General features: G+C 45.0%; 1 protein-coding gene and 1 pseudogene across 1 annotated transcript in view; both read right to left on the bottom strand.

Moving 5' to 3' along the window:
- MEI1 (meiotic double-stranded break formation protein 1) overlaps positions 1-24,638 on the bottom strand; it is a 58,158-nt gene that overhangs the window by 30,135 nt on the left and 3,385 nt on the right. Inside the window, exons 2-16 of the mRNA XM_036299057.1 lie at positions 24,490-24,613; positions 23,329-23,379; positions 21,062-21,135; positions 19,786-19,891; positions 19,076-19,279; positions 17,555-17,685; positions 16,026-16,140; positions 15,083-15,199; positions 14,032-14,131; positions 13,804-13,938; positions 7,836-7,950; positions 6,951-7,042; positions 5,801-5,942; positions 3,454-3,565; positions 1,542-1,602 (exon numbers count right to left, since the gene is read on the bottom strand). Coding sequence (XP_036154950.1) covers positions 1,542-1,602; positions 3,454-3,565; positions 5,801-5,942; positions 6,951-7,042; positions 7,836-7,950; positions 13,804-13,938; positions 14,032-14,131; positions 15,083-15,199; positions 16,026-16,140; positions 17,555-17,685; positions 19,076-19,279; positions 19,786-19,891; positions 21,062-21,135; positions 23,329-23,379; positions 24,490-24,613 — 1,679 coding nt within the window. The remainder of the gene's footprint in view (positions 1-1,541; positions 1,603-3,453; positions 3,566-5,800; positions 5,943-6,950; positions 7,043-7,835; positions 7,951-13,803; positions 13,939-14,031; positions 14,132-15,082; positions 15,200-16,025; positions 16,141-17,554; positions 17,686-19,075; positions 19,280-19,785; positions 19,892-21,061; positions 21,136-23,328; positions 23,380-24,489; positions 24,614-24,638) is intronic.
- On the bottom strand, positions 12,112-12,577 carry LOC118649431 (annotated as a pseudogene).

The following is a 24,638-nucleotide window of genomic DNA, read 5'->3' as shown; positions in this document are numbered from 1 at the left end:
TAGAGGAGGTCTCAAGGTGGCTATAAAAAAGTAAATATGGCCCTAGCTGGTTTGGTTCAGTGGATAAAGCATCAGCCTGCAGACCAAAGGGTCCCGGGTTCAACTCCAGTCAAGGGCACATACCTCGGATGCAGGCTCCTCCCTGACCCGGACCCTGGTTAGGGCACGTGCAGGAGGCAACCACTCCATGTGTTTCTCTCACATGGATCTTTCTCTCTGTCTTTCCTTCTCTCTTCCACTCTCTCTAAAAATCCATGGAAAAATATCCTCGGGTGAGGATTAAAAAAAAAGTAAATATGGAGCCTGGGTAGACTGGCACAGTTGGCTGAGTGTAATCCCATGTACCAAAAGGCTGTCGGTTCAGTTCCCAGGCAGGGCACATATCTAGGTTGCAGATTTGATCCCCAGTCGGGGAGTGTGGAAGACTATCACTCAATCCCTCCCTCCCTCTCCTACTTTGTCTAAGCATGTTATGTACTCTGGTGACAATTACAAAAAAAAAAGTAAATATAAAACCTGCTATCCAGAGCTGTAAGTTAGGCACTTGGTCCATATAATTATTAATTAAAAATTTGCTGAAAAAATAAATCAAGGAGGCCACTAAGTTCCAATTTCACAAAACATACAAACAACAATGTGTTCCTGGGTCAGGAAAGGGCTGAGGAATACAAAAAAAGAGGAAGCTGTTGACCCCAAACGGGTACTCAAGGAGAACAACAAAACATCCAAAACGATGACTTTGAATCCAGCTGGACCCCCATATTTTCTCCTGAATACTGGGTGTTCTATTCCCAGGCATGAAAGGACAGGTGGATTCTGCCCTGTAGACAGTAACAAACGGAACCTGCCAAGTACATGCAGAGACAGGTGGCAAATCACAAATGGGAAGGTAAACAGGGCTGCTCTAGCCCTGGCTGGTGTAGCTCAGTGAGCTGGAGCGTTGTCCTGTACAGGTGGCAGGTTCAATTCCAGTCAGGGCACATGCCCGGATTGTGAGTTCAATCCCCTGGCAGGGCATGTGCCAGAGGCCACTGATCAATGCTTCTCTTTCATATTGTGTTTCTCTCTTTCTCCCTTCCTCTATCTAAAAATCAATTAAAACAAAACAAAACAAAACAAAAAAACAGGAACCTAAGAAGACAGACTATTCTGAATAAGAGTTTCTCCTCTGGAATTGCTGGGCTGGTGGCCGCTAGAACATGACTCTTTCTTGATGTTCACTGCATCCCCTACCCTCGGAGGGCCTCTGTTTCCCCATTTGTAAAATGAGGGGTTACACAAATGATCTCTAAGAACCCTTCCAGTTTTCATGTGAGAGATGCCCATCCAATTATCACATGGATGGAGGGCCTTACCAGAGCCAGATGAAATACAAGCTATAGACGCAAGTCTAGCTCATATGACTGGTTACTGAGTAATTCTGATACTGCGTCAGTGCCCCCACAAGTCCTATGACTAAACCACACCAGTCAGAAATTTCCACGTGTCCAGTCGAGGATGCTGGCTCCTTGACCATTAATTTTGCCTGGGACCATACGTACCTCAGGCCACTGCAGAACCTGGCCTTCAGTTCCAGAGTGAGTCGTATGAAGGATGAGGCAGCTTGGGGAAAGTGGGAGGAAAGCAGAAAGCGGTTTAAACCAGATGCATTAGAGATTCCCAAGTCTGGGGGGCACCAAGGAGAACTAGTGTTAAAGTCATGCAGACCAGAGCTCAAATTTTGCTCCTTCCCTATCTAGGACTATGACACTGGAGCACTTATTTAACCCCTTCGAGAATCAGTTTCAATATCTATACCTCACAGGTGGCTGTGGAACGGAGATAAAAGCAGGATTCTAAACAAGAACATCAAGAGCTCCCACCGCACCAGCTCCAGTGCTGGGGAGAATCTGTATTCTGTCCTGGGGCTAAAGCATCCCGCTGAGTTTCACAGCAACTTGCTGGGATAGCAGTTTAACCCATGACTCCCGCAGGGAGGGGGTGCCCAGCTTGTCTGCTGGAAGGGCTCCTCCTGGCCCAGTCTCTCAGGGACCCAAAGTCTCTCTACCCCCACTACTCCAGGTCTCTGCCCAACTCTTGGCTGGCAGTGCCTGCTTCCCTCTTCTCTCCTGCAGGTTGGGCCCCTGATCCTGTTCTAGCTGGCTTCATGCTGCATACTCTAAATCTCCCACACACAGCCTTTCTCTACATCCCTTGCTCCCCACCACTGTACCCCAGAGATTAGCACATCTGAAGCTCTACCCATCTAGCACACCAAGACTGGATCCTCTTGGCTCCTGAAATATGGCAGGCAAGAAGAATGGGTAAAAGGAAGGAAAGAAGTGTGTGCTGGCTGGCACTCCAGTGTAGACCAAGGGGTACAGTCATTCAGGAAATCTACATGTTATCTCACTTAATTCTGATGATCATCACCATGTTCTAACTGAGGACATTGGAGATAAGAAAACTGATTTGCCCAATATCAGTAAACAAGTAAGGGATGAAGTAAGAATCCCAACCCACATGTGCTAACAACAAAGGCCCTGCTTTTTTCTCTCTCCCACACAGCCCCCCACCCTCCCCTCTCCTGGAACTGTGCAGGAGCTTCTTTCTCTCTCTCTCTCTCTCTCTCTCCCTCCCTCCCCCTTCCACTCTCTCTAAAAACCAATGGGAAAAATATCCTTGGGTGAGGGTTAACAACAACAACAAAAATGACCGAGAGACTAAAATAAACAGATGCAAGAAGGCCTAGAGAAGGCTAGAGTCAGGAGCCACTTGGGGTCAATTTTAGGAAGGCACTTCTGTATAGAGCTAGACAGCAGCTTCACACAGGGCTACCGCTCCCCTAGAAGGCATCTGAACGCATGTGGGAAGTTTCTCAGTTGACACAATGACTGGGGGTACTTTGGGCATTCGGTGCTCAGGCATAAGAGATGCTGAACATATCATGAGGTCTGAGGGAATATGGAGTATGACAGTAATATGGAAAGAGGTATATTGAGGGCTTTGAACTGGAACCTCCAGGACACTCTAAGAGAAGTATCAATAAACTTGAGAACTGCTGCCAGAACCGGTTTGGCTCAGTGGATGGAGCGTCGGCCTGCGGACTGAGGGGTCCCAGGTTCGATTCCGGTCAAGGGCATGTGCCAGGGTTGCGGGCGCATCCCCAGTGGGAGATGTGCAGGAGGCAGCCGATCGATGTTTCTCTCTCGTCGATGTTTCTGACTCTCTATCTCTCTCCCTTCCTCTCTGTAAAAAATCAATAAAAATATATTAAAAAAAAAAAAACTTGAGAACTGCTTTTAAGGACTTTGTTTTCTGAATGATATTCCCTTCCACTCAACACTGGCAGAGCAGATTTGATTCTGAACAAATATGTCAACTTCCCATCAACAGGTTATGCTCTTTGAGCATCTGAGCAGCTGCCTAAGGTGCCTGCCTCCCTCCCAACGTCCACTCTGGCTTTCTGCCTACCGAGCTTCTTGGAGAACTTCTCCTTCATGTGGGGAACGATGACAAAGAGGCTGTGTAGAATTGAAAGGAAAACTTCCATCAAGGCTGGATGAGTGGCCTGCTCCAAGTGCCTCTGAAAAGAACCAGGAGGGAGAACACAGCCCACCAGGGATGAGCCTCTGAAGAAGAAAAATCATTAGCAAAACTGGCATCAAATCTGAAACGGTAGACTAAACCCTTTCAATGGAAGGAAACTGAAGTCACAAGCCTACATCCAAGGCTTATGATCCATCACTTAATAGTGTCAGGTACTTTACCCCTCTGGGCCTCTGTATCAAAAAGGGTGAAACAGGAGTAACAACAAGTTCTACTGCCCAGAAACAAACGAGATCTGGTATGTGAGAGGTACTTTCTAAATGATAATGCAGAGTGACACCCATTTCCTATTACTGTAGCCATAGTAATAATAATACAGTTTACAAACTGCCTTCACATTTATTTTTGATGTGATCTTTGAACAGTTATGAGACAGCCTGACGTAGTAGACAGAGCTCTGAATTAAGAGTAGAGAAACATGGCCTGGCTGGCGTGGCTCAATGATTGAACCAGGAGGTCACTTTTCAATTCCCAATCAGGCCACATACCCAGGCTGCGGGTTCAATCCCCAGTATGGGGCATGCAGGAGGCAGCTGAGCAATGATTCTCTCTCATCATTGATGTCTCTATCTCTCTCTCCTTCTCCCTTCCTCTCTAAAATGAATAAAAATATATATTTTTTAAAAAAGAGTAGAGAAACTTGGGTTCTAGTTCAAGCTCTGCACCAGATCACTGTGTCCTTGGGTCATTCCCCTCCTCCCCACCCCTCCCATCCTTCTCAGTGTCTCGGTTCCCTATCTGTAAAGAAGATCTGGGACCTCAGAACATGACTCTTAAGATACTGTTCCTTTGGTTTTTAACCAAGTTTTTTTTTTTTTAAACACCTTAGAAAATACATAGTGTGAAATACAGAAAAGTAGAAAGCAAGAATAACAATTCTATGGTCTATTCTAGATCTAGCTCTAACACTTTATAAATCTAAGAGGAAGGCAGAGCAGATGAGGACATCAATGTGAATTGCCCAAGTGTTACTGTTTGTGTCAATCAGGGCTACAACCCATGGCTCCTACAGTTACCAATCTGAAGACCTTGGCACCTTGGCTCACAGGCCTCTTCAAGGAAAAGCGGTTCTACCCTGTCAGACGCAGAGGATGGCCCTGGCTGGTGTGCTCAGTGTTTAGAGCATCAGCTCACACAACAAAGGGTCTTGGGTTCGATTCCTAGTCAAGGGCATGGACCTGGGTTGCAGGTTCGATCCCCAACCCTGGTTGGGGCATGAGCAGGAGACAACTAATTGATGTGTCTCTCTCACATTGATGTTTCTCTCTTCTCTCTTCTCTCTCTCTCTTTCCCTCCCTCCCTTCCTCGCTCCCCTCCACTCTCTCTAAAAATCAATGGGGCGGCGGGGGGGGGGGGGGGGGGACCAAACCAGAGGATGCCTCCCTGCTGCCCTACTGTTCCCAGATGGCCATGCTGACTAATAGGGACTCTTCAAAGGCTCACAGATGTCCAACCCTCAATCAGGACAGGATTCACTCAATGTCAGCTGGGCAGTCAACAGCTCTGGACCCAGATCTTCCTCCATCTCCAGCTCAAGTCAGCTCAAAATGAATTTCTTCCAGACCAGGTCTGTCTCCAGAGTGACCATCTCTCACTACACAGAACACATTTGTGTTCCTTAGTCTGGATCACAGACATTCATCGCTATGCTTTACTATGCAGGACACATGGGTTCAAACCTCAGTACCGTCATGCACTTGCTTTATAACCACAGGAATATGACAATACCCTCTTTAAACTGGCGGAAATTATAGCTCCCTCTCACGGGGTCACTGGGATGATCAAACTAGGTAATGAATATAAGGCATTTATCACCCCATAAACACTACCTATTTATTTTATTATTACTGTTTTCTACTTTTTCTCAAGAGGCATCTATTAGTGTTACAATGAAATACTACACTTCGTTTTTAAAACCAAAGGAAAAGTGGCTGCAAGAACAACCCCGCTGAGAACCTCAGAACAGCAGTTGCCAACCTTTCGGACCTCACGGACCACCAGTGGTCTGCGGTCCATCAGTTGGCGACCGCTGCTCCACCGGTTTCCTTAAACCAGCGGTCACCAACCTTTCGGACCTCACGGACCACCAGTTGGCGACCGCTGCCTCAGAAGGTCCGGTTGAGTAGTCACTGCCTGGCATCTCCAGGCCAGGCTCACACTCACATTCTTCCCCACCCCAAGCTTCACTCTGCCCGTGGCTCAGGGAACCCACCATCACCATGGGGATGCAAGCGGAGTCACAGACACTGAGAAGAAATTCTGAGAAGGCCTCCAAGGTGTCTTCCTTCTCGGCGCTGGGAGCCGTGAATGGATTCTCCTGGGCCGAAGGCTCGCTCTGGAATTCCACAGCCAACCTGAGAAATCGGTGTGTGAGTATATCCCCCTCTACCGAGGTAACACAGAGGTGAGAAGCATCCTCCTAGAGGAATGCCTGAGCTCAGGATCTGGAGGAAGTATCCCTAACAACAGATCTGGAGAAAACTCAAGAGGCCTCAGAGGGAGGGCCTGGCCCTTGGCTACCTCCCCAGCTTCGTGCTCCCACCCCCTCTCTCATAATAAATGACTCTTCCACCCTCGTACAGATGCTTCCCTGAGCATCCCACCCAGTTTGCTGTTTCACATCTCTCTGCCTTTACTGATGCTGCTCTCTACCTGAAACACCTTCCTCGGATCTGTGACAACCTAATCGCAGTGGTTGGCAAACTGCGGCTCGCGAGCCACATGCGGCTCTTTGGCCCCTTGAGTGTGGCTCTTCCACAAAATACCACGTGCCGGCGCGCTCGTACAGTGCGATTGAAACTTCGTGGCCCATGCGCAGAAGTCGGTATTTTGTGGAAGGGCCACACTTCAAGGGGCCAAAGAGCCGCATGTGGCTCGCGAGCCGCAGTTTGCTGACCACCGACCTAATGAATCCCACATATGTAGACAAAACAATCTCTGTGAGCTTGTCTTTCTACTTCCACTACCTAGCACCAGGCCTGGGACACAGTAGATATTTTTTAAAAGCACCATAAATGTGAACTGAATTAATCCAACAAGCATGTAGCTCAGTTATTTGGGAAGAGGAACAAAGTTGAATGAGACAACCTTCACCAGAACACAAACACAGTACACACACACAGAACATTATACAGTAACACAAACTTCACCAGAAGGGAATTTCTAGAAACCTTCTACTCTAGCTACATGTCTTCAAACCTCCTTCACACACACCCTCCACACCCACACATATCCCCGACCCCCACGCCAGCCAAAGTCCTCTCACTATGCAGCAAAGCATTAGAAATCAAGAACTTCATCCTTTGATTCCTTTCCAAGCCCACCCTCCATACCACTATTTTAGACCATAGAAGGCCCCTCACCTGCAGGCATTCCTAAATCCCTCCAGAGTGCTCAGGAGAAACGTTCCCCTTCGAAGAATGGCCTTCTCCAAATCTCTACTGGAGGCACGGCCCTGAGGTGAGGAGAGAAGGAAGCCTGGGTCAGGTACCTACTCTGGGTCCCAGTCTGTGCGTAGAGGACTACGGACCTCCTCTCACCTGAAGTCTGTCATTCCCATATACCTAACACTTTCTAGTGTTATCTCCTCGCAATCTAGCCACCTTACAGCTCCTTTAAAAAATGGGAGAAGGGGGAACCTTAACCATCTGTTTCCCTTTGAACCACAGAACTGGCTCTTGTTCATAAAGCGGCCACAGGCTGGTGGACACTGGCCTGACTGGTTGTAATGCCCACATTAGCTGCTTCAAAACACATAAAAATCTCCACCCCATTAGGTATGAAGACCTTGACTTCCAAAATTAATCTTGAAAGACATAATCAGTATTCATATTAACAGTATCTTTTCTGGTATTTTAAGTCCATGGACCATTAAAAACCAATAATTCAATACATTGCATATTAGTCAAATTCTTTCTAAGATTCTAGTAAATCTAGCCTTAAATAATTTTGTGAGCATGTTTAGCATACCTGCTTGAATAATATAAAAGACAGAGAGTGTAGTAGGCTTGGTACAGATACCCTGGGATTTACTATCCAAAATGAGGTACTTGTTAGTTTTGAACTTTATAGGAAAATTATTTAACCCTTATGACTTCAGTTTCCTAATCTGTAAAAATAGCAATTATTAAGCCTCACAGCTCTGTAGTTAGGGGGGAAAATAACATCTCAATGTAGGTATAGTGGCATACAAAGGTAATTATACTAAAACACATTACAGCATGATCTCCAGACTGCAGTTCACTGACCAGGGGCCTCCTGCTCAATGGGATCTGGGAGAAATCGGCACAGCGGTGCAGCATGGCTTCAAGCAAGGACCGCAGTTCCCTGTACTGCACGGGCGGAGCACTCTGATGGTCCTTCCTGCATCCAGAGACAAAGGCAGGCTTAGGGCGAGGTAAGGGTACTCCAAGATGCCCAGGTCCTAGGGCAGTGATGGCAAACCTTTTGAGCTCGGCGTGTCAGCATTTTGTAAAACCCTAACTTAACTCTGGTGCCGTGTCACATATAGAACTTTTTGATATTTGCAACCATAGTAAAACAAAGACTTATCTTTTTGACATTTATTTTATATATTTAAATGCCATTTAACAAAGAAAAATCAACCAAAACAATGAGTTTGCGTGTCACCTCTGACACAAGTGTCATAGGTTCGCCGTCACTGTCCTAGGGCAATGGGGAGCAATGTGGTTGATCAGAACACAGGGCCAGGATCTGCTCTGATAAAAACCCTTGCCCCAGCACTTATTTAGATGCATGACTTTGTACACATTCCTCATTCTCTCTAACACTGTTTCCTCATCTATTAAATGAGAGTTAGTAGTACTCTCCACATAGAATTATTCTAAGATCAAGTCAGTATGCTTAATAGATACTAAGTCTTTATAAATGACAGTTATGACTATTATTGTTGTTATTAAGGATACAGTGGATTTTCTCACTCAGAAGGACCTCCTGGTGAAAGAAGTACTGTCTAGAACTGAAGGTGCATCAAGAGATGCACCTGGTCACTGTTCTCAGGTAAGTGATAAGCTCTTCTTGGGGAAGAAGGATCAAATTTGCTCTGTTACCTTGATGAGGAAAAACTGGATCAATAAGGAAATGTTATCAGGACCTAGATTTTTATTTCAGTATACAAAAGAACTTTCTAAGAGTCAAAACTCTATCAGATAGAGGGGACTATCTAAGAAGAAGTGAGCTCGCTGTTCTTGGAGATTATAAGCAGAGGCTGAGACTACTTTTGGGGCTGCAATCATTGGGAGTGCTGGTTAAATGTGAAAAGTAACACGCTGAGGTCCATTTGAACCTGCTTATTCTACAGACTCAAAGAAGGCAACCGTCACTGACTAGTCTCCTTGTGAGCTCCAGGAAGCCAAGGACCAGTTTCATCTTTTCACTTTACCTAAACAGAGCTAGATGCATTATAAATTGATGCTACATAAAAAATATGTTAAATGAATGAATGACTACTTGGCAGGTTATAAGGTAGCAGTATTGGTTTCCTAGGGATGCTGCAGTAAATTATCAATAACTGCTTGGCTTAAAACAACAGAAATGTATTCTCCCACAGTTCTGGAGGCTCTAAGTTTTGAAATCAAGGTGTTGGCTCCCTCTAACGGCTCTAGGAAGAATCCCGCCTTGCCTCAGATGCTAGTGGTTGCCAGCAATCCTGGTCATCGGTTTGCAGCTGCATCGTTCCAATTTCTGCCTGTCTTCCCACGGTCATTTTCCCTCTGTCTGTGTCTGTCACTGTATGTCCCAAGCCTCCTCTCCTTATAAGGTCACTGCATTTAGGAGCCCACACTATTCAACCCAGAGCAGTAATTAAGGAGAAACCTATGCTAACCTTCATCACTTGGCCTTTCTTGAACATTGAGAGTAATCTGTTGAGCCTTCTAACAGGCACTCAGTCTATAATTTAGGCTTGATTTCCTGTTTCCTTCTTCATTTCTGGAAGCTCTAAGTTTCAATCCTACACTGACTGTCAAGCCCTGGTTCCCCCATCTTTAAATTCTTTTCAGCAAGCCCTAGCCAGTTTGGCTCAGTAGATGTAGCGTTGTCCTACGGACTTAAAATTCTCTTCAGCAATTCTCACTCCTTTTTCCTTGTTCGAGTTGTGTTCCACTTCAGAGGAACCATCTCAGTAAACATTCTTGGAAATGAAAGTCAAAATTAAAATAGTCTAAAGATTAATAACCAGCCCCTACCCATCACTATCCACAATTCTGACCAAACCAGCTTTCTGACTTCTTCTTGTATAATCCCCTTCACACGACTGCTGGCCACACTGGCTACTATACTCTGAGTAACCCCTACACTTACCTACCAACATGTTCTAGCTAAACCTGATCCTTCCACAAATCTAAATCTACCTCATCCCTCATAGCTCAGCTCAACTACTACCTCTTGCTTGAAAGGGCTACCAGTCCCATAACACCGACCGGGGAGACTTCCAGCTCTGCATGGGCACATCTGACTGACACTTCTCTGGCTCTATGCTTTGCTACCCTGTTGGCTTCCTCATCCCGCCCTCACTGGGATTCATGCCCCAGATTTAGAGATTTAAATCTAGGAAAGGACAAAGGGAGAAAAGAAACAGAAGTTATTCAGTGTATTAGGCAGCATGAAGCATATTATGAATAAAAATTAAAAAGTAAAATTGTAATGTAAATGCTATTTTTTGTCAATTTTTAGAACCAACCTAGAGTCAAATCACAAAGACTTAGCTATGGTTAAAGAAGAGACCATAACCTGACTGGTGTGGCTCAGTGGTTGAGCGTCGACCCATGAACCAGGAAGTCACAGTTCGATTCCCAGTCAAGGCACATGCTCAGGTTGTGGGGTCAGTCTCCAGTAGGGGGCAAGCAGGAGGCAACCAATCGATGATTCTCTCTCATCATAGATGTTTCTATCCCTCTCTCTCTCTTACTTTCTCTAAAATCAATAAAAACACAAAAAAAGAAACATTATAAAACATTATAAAAATATTGTTTACATGTAGGTTATTAATCACCAGAACTAAAACCAAAATGAGTTAAAATTAGTTTCCTTTAGGAAACAAGGACAGAGGACTGTACCATTTCATTATAAACTTCATATATTTTTTATTTTTTGAATATGTTACTTTGTTAGATTTTTAAAAGTGAAAATGTGGAAACAAAAGTTACTACATAAATAAATATGATTTTCCTCCATCATTTTTTCTAAGACATCAAGCATCTTGCTAAGGAATAATTTCCCATCTTGACCCTAAAATCTTTTAGTCTTATCATCCATTTTAACATCCTTCATTCATATACTGACTACCTATTGGGAGAAAGGCATAGCACAGTGAAAAAAATGACATTGTCCCTGATCTCTTAAAGATTATAAAGATACCAGAGGCCTGGTGCACGGATTCGTGCACATTGAAAGGAAATTAATTAGAAGGTGGCTGACAGGGTGGGACTGGGTAAGACAGGCCAGACACGCCCTGGAGCCAACCTCCTGCAGTCCCTCCCCTGGGGCAGCGTCTGTGGAGGTCTGCAGAGTGAGCAGAGTCCTTCCGGCAGGTGGGTCCCTCAGCCTAAACTGTGGGGACCGAGCCGAAACCAGCAGTCTGACATTCCCCAAGGGGTCCCGGAGTAGTATGAGAGGGCACTCTACAAAGTCACTGTTGCTCGGCAGCTCCTGCGTTGAGCGTCTGCCCACTGGTGGTCAGTGAGTGTCATAGCTGCCGGCCGGTTGGCAGGTCACTTAGGCTTTTATATATATAGATATAGATATATGTTGAGGTGAGACAAAAAGCAAGTGAATATATAAGAACTACCAAGTGTTTGGTAGGTGCTATAATAGCATAACCAGGCAGTTAGGGAACGATGTTCTGAATGAGACTTGAATGATGGAAAGAAGCCACTCATACAAAGATTTAAGGAAAGAGTATTTTAGGCAGAAGGAATAATTAGGAGAAAGGGAGTGTGGGGGGAAATTCTAGACTAAAACAAAAGGCTGGTATTTAAAAATTATATCCATGAAATAAATACAAAATAAAAATGCTATTTAAAATATGCAGAGAATTAGAAAGAACTCTTTCTTTTTTTCTTTTTTTTTTTTTTTACTCTTTATTTGATATTATACAGAAACCACACTAAAATGCCTTTCATTCAGTAAAAGGCAACAGTTTAGATACAGGGAATTTTATTAAATTGGCAAAGTTGGGACCAAAGAGATAAAATGGTCACTAACAGCTTATCTGCAGACCTTCCTTTTAACAAGCTAATGAACACAACCTGAAACACAAGCTAGTCTTGCAGGTCTAAGAGACAGTGAAGGGGTTTCCTCAGAATTTAAACATATTAATACAACCAGTCGTATAAATCTAAATGTAAGCCAATCTCCTACAGGTTTTGAGATGGCACTCACCACCTCTGTGAAAAGCTGAACACTAGGAATCAAGTCCCACCATATTGTTAGAAGGGAGGACAGTGGCAGTGCTTGCTGAACCAAAATTATCATCAAAGCTCAAAAAGTTGACCATATTCATTCAACCACAAGCCAATCTTATTTAAATCAGGACTGCCCGAAAGAAATGCTCTATTAGCCATTCATGATCTGAATTCTGGTGTATGAGATCAATTTAAATACAGTACACATAAAAAAAGTCATGAGACATTTGTAATAAATAAGGCAGTGGCCAACTATTACTCAGTAGCTTTTTTGAGATAACCTATCAAGTCTGCCCTCTCTGCACTCTTCTTAATGCCAGCGAAGATCACTTTTGTTCCAGGGATGTACTTCTTGGGATTCTCCAAATACTCCATCAGTGTAGCCTCACCCCAGGTGATACCTTTGTTCTTGTTGGCATCCGTGTAAGAAAATCCAGGGCCTAACCTGTCTTTCGCCCAAGGAGACCATGGAGATTTGGCCCAGTCTTGTGCCTGCCTCCCTTTTCCACAGTATGGCACTGGGCACACTTCTGAACAAAAATCTTGCCCTTCTCAACATCACCCATTTTTAAATCGCTCGTTAGTCGCGCGTGACACGGAGATGTGCAATCACGAGCCGGACGTCCTGCTCTCTCAGAAAGAACTCTTCCAAATTAAAAATATAAAAGCAGAGGAGTTACTCAGTTTTCCCAGGTCTCTCCCATGTATACAGGAGGGTATGCATGTTACTAAATTTGGTTTTTCTCCTGTTAATCTGTCTCATGTCTATTTAATTAGACCAGCCAGAGACACCTTAAAGGTAGAGTAAAATTTTTTCTTTCTGAACAGTTCTGGCGCATAAGCCAGAAGAACTCACTGGAGGGGACATTGCTAGCTACTGGGAACTGCAGCAGCTGAGAATTCTGTGATGTCTGAAAAAACGTTGCCAAGAAGAAGAAAAGGTTGCTATTATTCTTATCAGTGGACTTTGATGGAAAGAGACAGGCCTTTCTGGAGTTAATTGTTACTATGTAAAAGATTTGGAGAACATTGATTACTGAAGCATTTTCCTGATTGATGAAAAATAACGCAGTTATGTGCATCTACCCCTGCTAGAAAGTTATTCAGTGTATTAGGCAGCATGAAGCATATTATGTATAAAAATTAAAAAGTAAAATTAAAAAATATGAAAGCAGAAATAAAACACTCAATAGAAGGGTTGAAAGATAAAATCAAGAAAATCTCCCAGAAACTACTACATAATGACAAAAAGATGAAGAATTTACATAAAACAAAGAAAATTAGATGACCAATCCAGGATGTCCAACATCTGAATGTCAGTTCCAAGAAGAGAGAACAACAGAGTATCAGGAAGAAAAAAATTCAGCTCTATTTGGTTTGGCTCAGTGGACAGAGAGTCAACCTGCGAACTGAAGGGTCCCGGGTTCAATTCTGATCAAGGGCACATACCCAGGTTCCAGGCTCAATCCTCAGTAGGAAGCATGCAGGAAGCAGCCTATCAATGATTCTCTCATCATTGCTGTTTCTATCTCTCTCTCTCCCTCTCCCTTCCTCTCTGAAATCAATAAAAATATATTTTTAAAAAAGAAAGAGGTCTGGCAAAAAAAAAAAAAAGAGGGGAGGGAAGGGAAGGGGAAGGGAGGGGAGGGGAAGGGAGGGGAAAAAGAAAAGAAAAGAATAGAATAGAATTCAAGAAAATTTCCCTGACAAGTAGCCCCTAGAAGCTGCCCTGGCCTTGACCTGGCCCTCAGGTACATGCAGAGGTGGAAAGGTCAGCCTGCCTGTCTCTCACCTCAGAAAGGCAGAAATAGCCTTCACCGCCTCCATGGCCACCTCCAGCACAGGGCTGCTCACTGCCTGTTGGAGGGCACGGCCAGCATCTCTGCACATGGCTGAGCTTGTGAACAGCTTGATCTCCTCTGGCTGTCTAAGTGGTAAATGAGGAACAAGTGAGTGAACGATCACTGACCCCACCAGAAATAAATACTTCACTTCTTTCCTTCTCCACTGCTTTGCTCACCGAGTCAGGATCTCAGCAAACAGCAGCATGCCCTGCTTGTGCAGCTCTGTGTTGTTCATCCTCAGGCTTCCCTGCAGGCTCCTCACCACCGACTCGATCCCTACCTCAAAGTGACATGGCAGAGGCAGGGATGAGTGCGTGGTAGCTCCTTCACTGACCGCCCAGGAGAAGTGAGAGGCTCTGCACAGCACATGTTTGTTAGCAGCCCCTCGAGGAGGCACCCTGACAAGGTTGAGCTGATGGAACAAGACGGTGAGATCTTGAGGGCAGACCCTGATCGGATTTATCTCTGTCTCCCTGAAACCCAGCACAAGCCAAAGCACAGGCCCTGGCACTCAAAATATTTAGTGAATACCTACTGCCTGAGCTGCACCTTCCCCACTAGACACTCTTATTGCTCCTCAAAGAATCACACTGGATCTCCCCTCCTCCAGGAAGCCTTCTCGGATCCACTCAGGCAGAGCTGTGGGTCTTTCCTGAGCTCCCACACCTGCTGTACTTTCCTCTAGCACAGCCCTAGTCAGCTTGTTTATATTTCTCTCCCTTTCCAGGTCCAAGCCTGGTGCCTGGCTTAGAATAGGAACACAGAGCCTGGCCAGCGTGGCTCAGTGGTTGACGTTGACCTATGAGCCAGAAGGTCATGGTTCAATTCCCGATCAGGGCATATGCCCAAGTTGCAGGCTCCATCCCCAGTGGGGGCCCTGTCCTACAGGAGGCAGCCAATCAATGATACTCTCTCATCATTGATGTTTCTCTCTTACACTCTCCCTTCCTCTATGAAATCAATAAAAATATATTTTTAAAAAAGGATGAATCAGCAAAACGTAGGGACTAACTAGATGGGCAGATATCTGGAGTACAGTAAAGGACTGAAGAACTGTTGGGATAGTACTGCTTGACTATGGCTCTGGTAACGAGTCTCGGCTGAGGGAAATGATCAGAACCAGCGTGCCCCTCCAAGATGAAGGTTAGTCCCTTATCACTGCTGTGGCTACCCAACTTCAAAGTGCTGTCCTCCCAACCCAGAGCTAGTATAGGGCCCCACACCAACCGTACACCGTGTGGCACTTGGAAAAGAAGAGTGGCTCCTCTGCCAGAAGTATCAAGCAGTTGTAGCTGGACCAGATAAGCACTTCGCTGGAAGCGGAAAGATGCTCAAAGAGGAACTCTGGTGACAAGAGGGAAAGAAAACAATAAATGACAGCTATGTAATCATGATCCCTTAACTAATGCTGGGGCCTTAGATTTCTTCAGCATCTCACACCTGTTACTTTAGCTGTTCACACACCCTCTCCATGAAACATGATCATTAATTCAGATAAATCTGAAAAATGCCCTCAGGGTTATGGTTCAACCTCATTTTTTTAACAGATGGAGAAACTGAGACAGATAGAGGTATTATTAGTGGTAGAGAGGGGACTAGAATTCAGATCCCCTGATTCTCAGATGGGCAAGCAGCATGATGCAGAGAAAGAGTTTTTAAAACTAGAAAGGCTTATTTTACATCCCTTTTCTGCCAATGAATATCCTTGTTAATTTAAAGAAGTTATTTCCCTTCTTTGATCCTCAGTTTCCTTATTCATAAAAATAAAATATGAGGGCCTAAATGTGGCAACATTTACAAGCACCTTGGGGAATATTTCCTGGCTCATAACAAGCCCTTGGGAAACATTAATTCCCTTTGCCTCCCCGGTGCATGAGTCTTGTCACCAGCCCACACTGGGTGCTTTTTCCTAGATGGTCAAACAAATGATGAAGATCAGTAACAAACTGCTCAGGGTCATATAAGAAATCTGGAGCAAGAGAATTGAGACATCACGAGACCTACTTCCTAGAGTCTGTCCTGTAAAACTGAACCTGCCCCCAACCCATCCCTCCAGGATGCACTATCACCGAACCCCAACAAGACTGCTGCTGCTGCTGCTGCTGCTGACTCAAGGGTCACCAAGTCAGAACTCTAGGGTCCTTGGAGGAAAGGTCAAAGGGGCCCCTACCAGGGATGTCAGCATGAATGAAGGCCGGGGCATGCTTCGCTGGCGAGTGGACCAGCACCGCAGTTATACAGTGGGCACTGGCCACCTGCAGAATCTCATCCCTGGAAAGGAGGAGCTGGAGAAACAGGAAGCAGAAAGTGCTGGTTACACACCTGACAGGACCAGAAGCACACAGCCTGAGTGCCTCAGGGCAGGAACCTAATGTCTCTGAATCCCTCCTGCACTACCAGTCACCAGGCATGAGGATGGAGCTCAGGGAGGGCAGTTACAGGTTATGAAAAGGAGTCTCTATGCACAGCAGCAGCTGAGAAATAGAACAAAACAGTGGCACTGAAAGGACACGAAAACCATCACCTAGAAGTGATGTGTCTCACCACCAGGATGGCAACAGCAAAATAAACACAGAAAAGAGGGTTGTTGTGTGTTTTTTTGTGGGGGGAGGGGTCAGAGGCACAGGACTTGATCTTTAGATTTCACAGACCTTGTGGGGACCATTCTAGAGACATCCAAGGGGAACAAGGAGGAGCAGTCTGCCCTAGCTTTTTTTTTTTTTTTAATATACTTTATTGATTTTTTACAGAGAGGAAGGGAGAGGGACAGAGAGCGAGAAACATCAGCTGCCTCCTGCACACCTCCCACTGGGGATGTGCCCGCAACCAAGGTACATGCCCTTGACCAGAATCGAACCTGGGACCTCTCAGTCCTCAGGCCGATGCTCTATCCACTGAGCCAAACTGGTTAGGGGCTGTTCTAGCTTTTTAACCCCTAACTCACCTATCCCCAACTGTCCTTTCCCACTTCTGACCAGAGCTCCTCCTCTTTCCTGCAGGAGTCCCACAGTCTGGTCAATCAATGATACTCCTGCCAGCAGATGAGGATTATAGCTCTGCCAAGCCCTGTGCTGAGCCCTTCAGACAGACAGCCAAGCTCAGGTCCCACCCTAAAGAGGACCCCAGCTGATCAACCACAATATGGTGAGTAAGCACTGTGACTTAGGGGCACCTTCTACCTAAAAAAACGAGGGTGACAGGGGAGCCCTCTAGGCCTTGAAAGCTGAATCAGAGATCAACATACAACGGAAGGCAAAGGGGAAGCGCATCTGCACAGCTAGCCGGGATGTCCTAGTGTAGACAGGACCAGGGAGAAGTTGTATATGGCTGGAGCACTGGGCTGTGGAGTAGTAGACACAGGTGAGTAAGGCTGAAAGGGTAAACAGGGTCCAGAGAAAGAGGGCTCGGGTGCCACGCTGAGAAGCCTGAGCTGTATCCCTGCAACAGCGGAGGTAGCTTTGTTCCCGCTGTGGCACGTATTCTTCACTCCCAGGCAGCCCGATGTGAAGGGGAAGATGCAACATAAGGATTCACAACTGAAAAAAAGTGTATTTTGAGTCTTTGAACAGCATGCTGTTTGGCTGGTAAGGAAACGCTTTGTAAATTCTAGACAGAAGGAGTGGTGGATGAGGACAAGGCTCGGGACATTCGGGTTCCCTCGTCACTGAATCTGGAGACAGGGTATCACAAGACAAGGACCTTTTTGAGCACCAAAGGCAGTGTGGTCTCTCCTGGTGGCCCCTCAACACCGTCCGCACTTTCCGCCAGGGCTGACTTGTTCATGATCATGGACACAAAGAGATCATACTTCAGCAGCTGCCTCAGCAGACCTGGAAAACAAAGGGGTGGAAGTCAGGCAAGAGGAGCAGAGCCACCAGAGGACACCTAAGGGAGCTCCTCAGACAGCCCCTCGGAACGTCTTTATGTCTCCGAAGATACTCCCAAGTATTTTGTTTTGTATAATGCTATTGTAAAGGGCATTGTTGTTTTAATTTCTTTTTCAGATAGTTTGTTGTTAATATGTGGAAGCACAACTAATTTTGTATCCTGCAACTTCACTGAATTCATTTACTAGTTTAACCGTTTTTAGAGTTTTCTATCCCTATATATAAAAAGCCAGTGTCTGCGACGATCGATCGTGACCAGTCACAATGAGGGTGGGTAGGCAGGGCGGCGAACACAGAGAGCAGTGGCAGGCGGGTGGGTGGGGCTGCAAGCATGGTGGGGCAGCAGGCGGGTGGGCAGGGCTGCAAGCAGCAGCGGGCAACTACACGCGATTTTGCACCCTGGGCTCCTAGTATATAAGAATTATAGTACTATTTTAAACAGAATTCTACCTTTTTCTGTGCAACCTCCATAATAGCACTTACGACACTAGACTCTAACTGTCCACATCTGGACTATGAGCTCCCTCAGAACAGAGCATGGGTTTGATTAATTTTATGATTCAGAGCCCAGCACAGAGCCTGGCTCAGAATGCATGCTCACTGTGTGTCCCTGGACTGTTCATAACAGAGTTCTTGGCTCAAAATGGGAAAAGAAACTGTTGTCACCCAGACTATGCTTTTCCCTGTAACTCCTGCCTAAGGAGCCTCAAATTACATGCAAAGAAACCTGGACATCACCCTGGAGGCTAGAGGAAGCTACAGATGATTTTCCAAATAGGAAAATCTGACAGGATGCAAGCTGTGTAGGGTGAAGATGAACTTGGCAACAAGTACAGGGTGCACCAGGATAGGCAGTGAAGACTGGAGGCAGAAAAATGGCTGTCCACTTTCTTTCCTCTTCTCCTTCCAAAGGCAATATTCTTTTTCTTTTTCTTTTTAATATATTTTATTGATTTTTACAGAGAGGAAGGGAGAGGGATAGAGAGTTAGAAACATCGATGAGAGAGAAACATTGATCAGCTGCCTCCTGCACACCTCCTACTGGGAAGTGTGCCCGCAACCAAGCTACATGCCCTTGACTGGAATCGAACCTGGGACCTTTCAGTCCACAGGCCGATGCTCTATCCACTGAGCCAAACCAGTTAGGGCCAAAGGCAATATTCTTAAGATGCTACACCAACTCTACGCATCTTTCACAGTCTGTGCATCTTATCTCCCAAACCCATGGCTTTGCAAAGCAGCAAACTTCCCCACCACTAGAGAGCCTATACCTCAAGTCCTCAAGCAAAACCTCAAACACTTTCTCTCTGTTCTCTGCAGCCTGATGTTTTACCCAAGCAATTGATCTGTAGCTCCTTTGTCTGGGCACCATCCAGCGTGGAAAGGAAGAGAGGGCACAGCTTCTCCCGGAAATGGCCCGAAAGCACCTCAGCTGCAGTTGGTGAGGAGTACAGCTTCCCATAGAGGTAGCAGACAGAAGCTTGCACCCCCTCGCTGGGGTATACTAAACCTCTTACCAGATGCTCCATCAGGTCACCTGTCCAGAAAACAACCAAGGGGCCAGGGGAACCGCACAATGTCAACTGCTACATGAAACTATAAATATTGCTCTCAGTGGGGAAGTGATGATAATCCCCAGTAGTTTACCACAATAAATTATTTCTGGGCACTTAATCAAAGGGGAAACTAAAGTCTGGAAAAGTAAAGTGATTTACTCTTGGGTAAGTCCTCTGTGCGATACTTATTGCATTTTACTGATAGAAAACAGTGCTTCTAGATTTCAGAATTAATTCCTCCTTCCAACCAAAAGGAAGATTCATACTAGGTACTTAATTAGTTGTTTTAAAATAGTGAATATAAAGAACCCAAGACCAGAGTTGAGAAGCACTTTTTCAAATTGGCCAACATAGAGTGCATTTTGCAGCTGGAAACCAAAGCTTAGAAAAGGAAGTAATGAAGTTGTAGACAATGAATGGACCATCCAGAGGGAAGTGATCAAAGCAGGTGAAAGGGGAGCAGAAGCTCTTCCTCAGAGGCACTCACGATGCTCCATTACAAGCTTGTCGGCCAAAGCAGGGATGGCATCCACCAACTTGCCGAGAAGGGTCAGGGTGGCCAGGCTGCCTCGCATGGAGGGCATGTTACAGAGCTACAAAAAGTGAACATATTCCACTCCATAAATTAGGGTCAGGACAAAGCTCCCACAAAATTTACCTTGCCCTATCCACACCAAAGCCCACATTGTGCGTGTCTCTCCCCACTATCAGTAATCAGTCTCTTTAGCTAAGTGTCTGTCTCCCCATTGGGCTGGGAAGTTCCGGGGGAAAGATTCCTCTCAGTTGGCAACGTCATAAAGACAGAATTCTGGCTCAGTGCAAAAAAAAAGTATTGCTATTATCATTGCTACAGCTACTGTTATGGAACACTCTGTATGCTTGGTACTTCACAGGGAGAGTCAATAGTATATATTTCGCCTTTCCTATTGACTAACTGTAGCACCTTATGTAAGACCCTTAACGCCACTTGTGGGAAATGATAATAATATTAACTTCATAGGGTTGTTGGGAAGACTGAATGAGATACTGCATGTAAAGCACCTAAAACAATAACTAGCATATAGAAAGTGTTCATAGGGTTAAATGGCATCATCATCATAAGTACTAATATATATACTTATAAATCCAATCTAACATATTAATCACATACAGAGTAATTATAGTGGCATGATAATTTAATATCATTTATAATTACATGTTGCTCTTGATGGTGTTAAGATAAACGTGTCTTCCTTTGCAAAAAAAAAAAGTGATTCTGATCATTCCAAAATCTTAAACACAATGCAAAAGCTGCTTGTTTAATTGGTATCTTTGACTATACTGGAGAAAGCAGGTTAAACATACCCACTCAGTGCTTACCTTAGATGCTGATAAAAACAAATGCCTTCAGAACAAAATACTGTATACAATTCAGACCAAATAAAAATACTAAGTCAAGATAATGAACTTATTTCCTTGATAAATTCATCAAGGAAATCTGTATTATATTTAGGAGGACATAAAGAATGGCCATGGATGATTACACTAGAAAGATGGGACTTCACCACATGGAGGTAGCATTTGGGAGATTGAAAGGGGAAGGTAGGAAGTTGCAAGGAGTACTGAAGCAGGATCAAAAGACCCAGGCCCTAGCTCTGGCTCTGCCACTGACTCAGTGACCTCAGGCAAGTCCCTTTTCCTCTCTGGATTTTCATCTCCCATCTATTCAAAGAAGGGTTGGCCCAGCTCTGATATCTGAGGGGTACTCACAGCCACTGACTGACCTCTTTGTGGCACTCATCCAGCAAGCAAGGAATGGTCTGTTCTAATTTCAGCTGAGTTGTAAGCTGGATAAGGACTGAGCAGACACAATAGCATTATTAATCAGAAGACAACCCAGAGTTCACCTTCTATAGCCCTTCTACTCAAAGTCATTTGCTTGTGCTAATTGGTATTAGTATTTTCTGTCTCCCTCATTAAACCATGTGTGCACATCCAAACCAAAGAATTTCTGTCTTCACTGTTTTACATCAGTAGTTCACAATTAGGCTGCACATTAGAATCACCTAGGAAGCTTAAAAAAAATACCAATGCCCAAGACCAATTTAAATCAGAATCTCTAAAGAAAGAACCTAAGCATGTAGATATTTTTAAAGCTCCCCAGGTAAGTCTATTGTGAAGCTGAGGTTGAAAACTGCTATTTATATTAGCTCTACTTTTTTCCTTCCTCAGAATATGCTCCTTCATGTACTAGAAAATAGAATTATGATTGAGTTCCTTTGCCAGTAATTGCCAACAATATCACATCTCAACCCCAAATCCACCCTTCTATACAATCATGTGTGATGCTTCCGCTGGTGTTTGGAGAGGGGTAGAGAAGAGGCTGGCTCTACAAAGTGTGGGAAAAGCTGCCAATGAAACTCAGCCGCTGCTGTGGGAGGCTCTGTCACTTCCAGGGTAAAGGATAATACAAAACAGGAAGAAAGCAGGGAGCAAACAGGAACAGTGAGGAAGGAGCAAGTCCTTCTCCCTCTGGTTTTACAATCTCCATCTAGGGCCCACCACCTCAGTGAAGTTCTTGGAGTCTGTCTGCTGAAGGTTTTGCAAGCTGTACTGGCACCCATCAGAAGCGAATGGCTTTAGGATTATAGCCCCATTCAAGAGTGGCCTTGAGGAAAATAGTGAAATCTCCCTCCCCGGCCAGTAGTCAGAACTTCAAGTGATACATTTGTTTGTCCACCTCCTCTAGATCAGTGGTTCTCAACCTTCCTCATGCCGCGACCCTTTAATACAGTTCCTCATGGTGTGGTGACCCCCAACCATAAAATTATTTTCATTGCTACTTCATAACTGTAATTTTGCTACTGTTATGAATAGTCATGTAAATATCTGATATGCTATATGTTTTCCGATGTCGCGACCCACAGGTTGAGAACCGCTACTCTAGATTGAAAGATGGTCAGAAGTACATACAGATCGTGTTAACTTATTATCTGTTTGTTAGAGCTGCTGACTGTGTTGCTGGATGGTCTGGGTTTCATATATTGGGTCCTTCCTCCAAATTTATAGTTTTAATAATTCCAACCTTTCCTTTGTTTTCCCAGCCAGCCTAGGAACGGGAGCTACTTCTGACACTGCTACCTCTTTTTGTCTTCAGTTACCCAGTTAATAATTCTTCATATTGGTTTTTTTCTGTTCAAATAACATGTGTGGTTTGTTTCTTGACTAGACCCTCTGATACCGTGCTTGCTCATTCTGCAAGAATTCTCTCATCTCAATGCTCTTATCTTCCTTCTCATTGAGCTTTTTATAGGTAAACCCATGCACTTCCATAGCGAACCTATGTGCAGACAACTTCCAACCAACCCATATGAATGTAATAAAAACAGCGTTTGTACATCTTTGTAACAGCACTCGTCAGCTCTTGTTATCTACCAGCCAATCTTTCCGCCACGCTGTAAACTCTCAGAGGGCAGGACCATGTCTTTTGTTGTTGTTAACCCTCACCCAGGGGTATTTTCCCACTGATTTTTAGGGAGAGTGAAAGGGAGGTGGGGGGTGGGGAGGGAGGGAGGGAGGGCTGGGGGAGGAGGGGGGGAGGGAGAGAGGGAGAGGGAGAGGGAGAGAGAGAGAGAGAGAGAGAGAGAGAGAGAGAGGAGAAATATTTATTCAAGAGAGACACATGGATCAGTTGCCTCCTGCACTCGCCCCACCAGGGCTAGGGATCAAACCTGCAGTCTTGGTATGTGCCCTTGACCGGGAATTGAACCTGAGACCCTTCGGTGTGTGGGCTGATGCTCTAATCACTTAATACACTGGCCAGGGTGGCAGGACCATGTCTTATCCATCTATGTATTACAAGTGTCTAATACAGTACTTGGCACAGAGTAGGTGCCCAAGAAAGAAATGCAGACGTAATGACTAACAACTAATTGAGCTTTCTTTATCTCTATCTAAAATGGAACATTTCATCAAGATCTCAAATAACCACAGCTCCCATTCAGGCTGACAGCCCAGCTTCAAATGCTAAGTGCACACGGTTTCACCCTACCTTCAATGCAGAGGTCTGCCGTACTCCCATCTTCCACACTGCGTAACAGTCCTTGGAGGGGACGGAGGTAAGAGGGGGGGAGTTAATAGTAAAAGAAAGATAAACCCACAAAGGCACTCTGTGAAGTCTAAGACTAATAGCAGCTTTGAGCAACGCCCCAGCTATCCTTAGCACCAAACACCTAGAACTGGAATTTTACCCCAGGTCTGTTACAGACTCCACACTGAGCCACACGGACTTTTAATCCTTTTAAAGCCAGAGTGGGTCATTGTAAGTCTGGGTTCGTGGTCGGCAAACTGCGGCTCGTGAGCCACATGCGGCTCTTTGGCCCCTTGAGTGTGGCTCTTCCACAAAATACTGACTTCTGCCCATGGGCCACGAAGTTTCAATCACACTGTACGTTCGCGCCCGCACGTGGTATTTTGTGGAAGAGCCACACTCAAGGGGCCAAAGAGCCACATGTGGCTCACGAGCCGCAGTTTGCCGACCACGAACCCAGACTTACAATGACCCACTCTGGCTTTAAAAGGATTAAAAGTCCGTGTGGCTCAGTGTGGAGTCTGTAACAGACCTGGGGTAAAATTCCAGTTCTGCCAGTTGTTAGCTGTGACCTCCCTGAGCCTTAGGGATCATCGCCTCTCCCTTAAAGTACTGCCTTACCAGTTAAAAGCCGGAAAAGCCTCTGGCAGAGAAAAGTGCTCAATACGCTTAGCTCCCTTCCTCCCTAAAAGGGCTTATTCCAAAGAGTATTATAATTGTATTAGAAGAAGGGACATCTTAACACATCTCATTTTACACATGAAGAAACTAAAGCACAAGAAAGGGGAAGTAACTCAATTAGGGTCACAGCCAGGTCAACAGACTCCAGTCTGGGCCTTCTGATCCTGTTCAAAAACCATAAAAGACTAGACTTTTTGAAAGATCACACATTTCCCATATTCATCTTCAAATTTTCACTAACTTCTTAGCTGTAATAACCATATAATGCATCACGTATCTTAGAAAGGTGACCAGTTCTTCATCATTCTGACCAAACAATTTGCTAATAAGTTAGTGTTACTTCGAAAAAAAGTCTAAATTATCTTTCCAAGACCATCTCTCCAAGACCCCAAAAACAAATATACATGCAATATGCATGCCAAGTTCCCCTTTTAATCTCACCAAAAAGCGTTCTTATGAAGTGGATACAGACTCTGTGATCCTGAGCCAGCAGCGGCACGACCAGGGAGGTGTGCCTCAGGAGGACATCTCGGAAGCAGGACAGCACGTGCTTCTTGCGCACCAACTTGGGGTACATGAAGAAAAATATT

The sequence above is a fragment of the Myotis myotis genome, unplaced genomic scaffold, assembly GCF_014108235.1.
Source record: "Myotis myotis isolate mMyoMyo1 unplaced genomic scaffold, mMyoMyo1.p scaffold_m19_p_3, whole genome shotgun sequence".
NCBI classification, from domain to species: domain Eukaryota; kingdom Metazoa; phylum Chordata; class Mammalia; order Chiroptera; family Vespertilionidae; genus Myotis; species Myotis myotis.
This window is presented reverse-complemented; position numbering and strand designations above follow the sequence as displayed.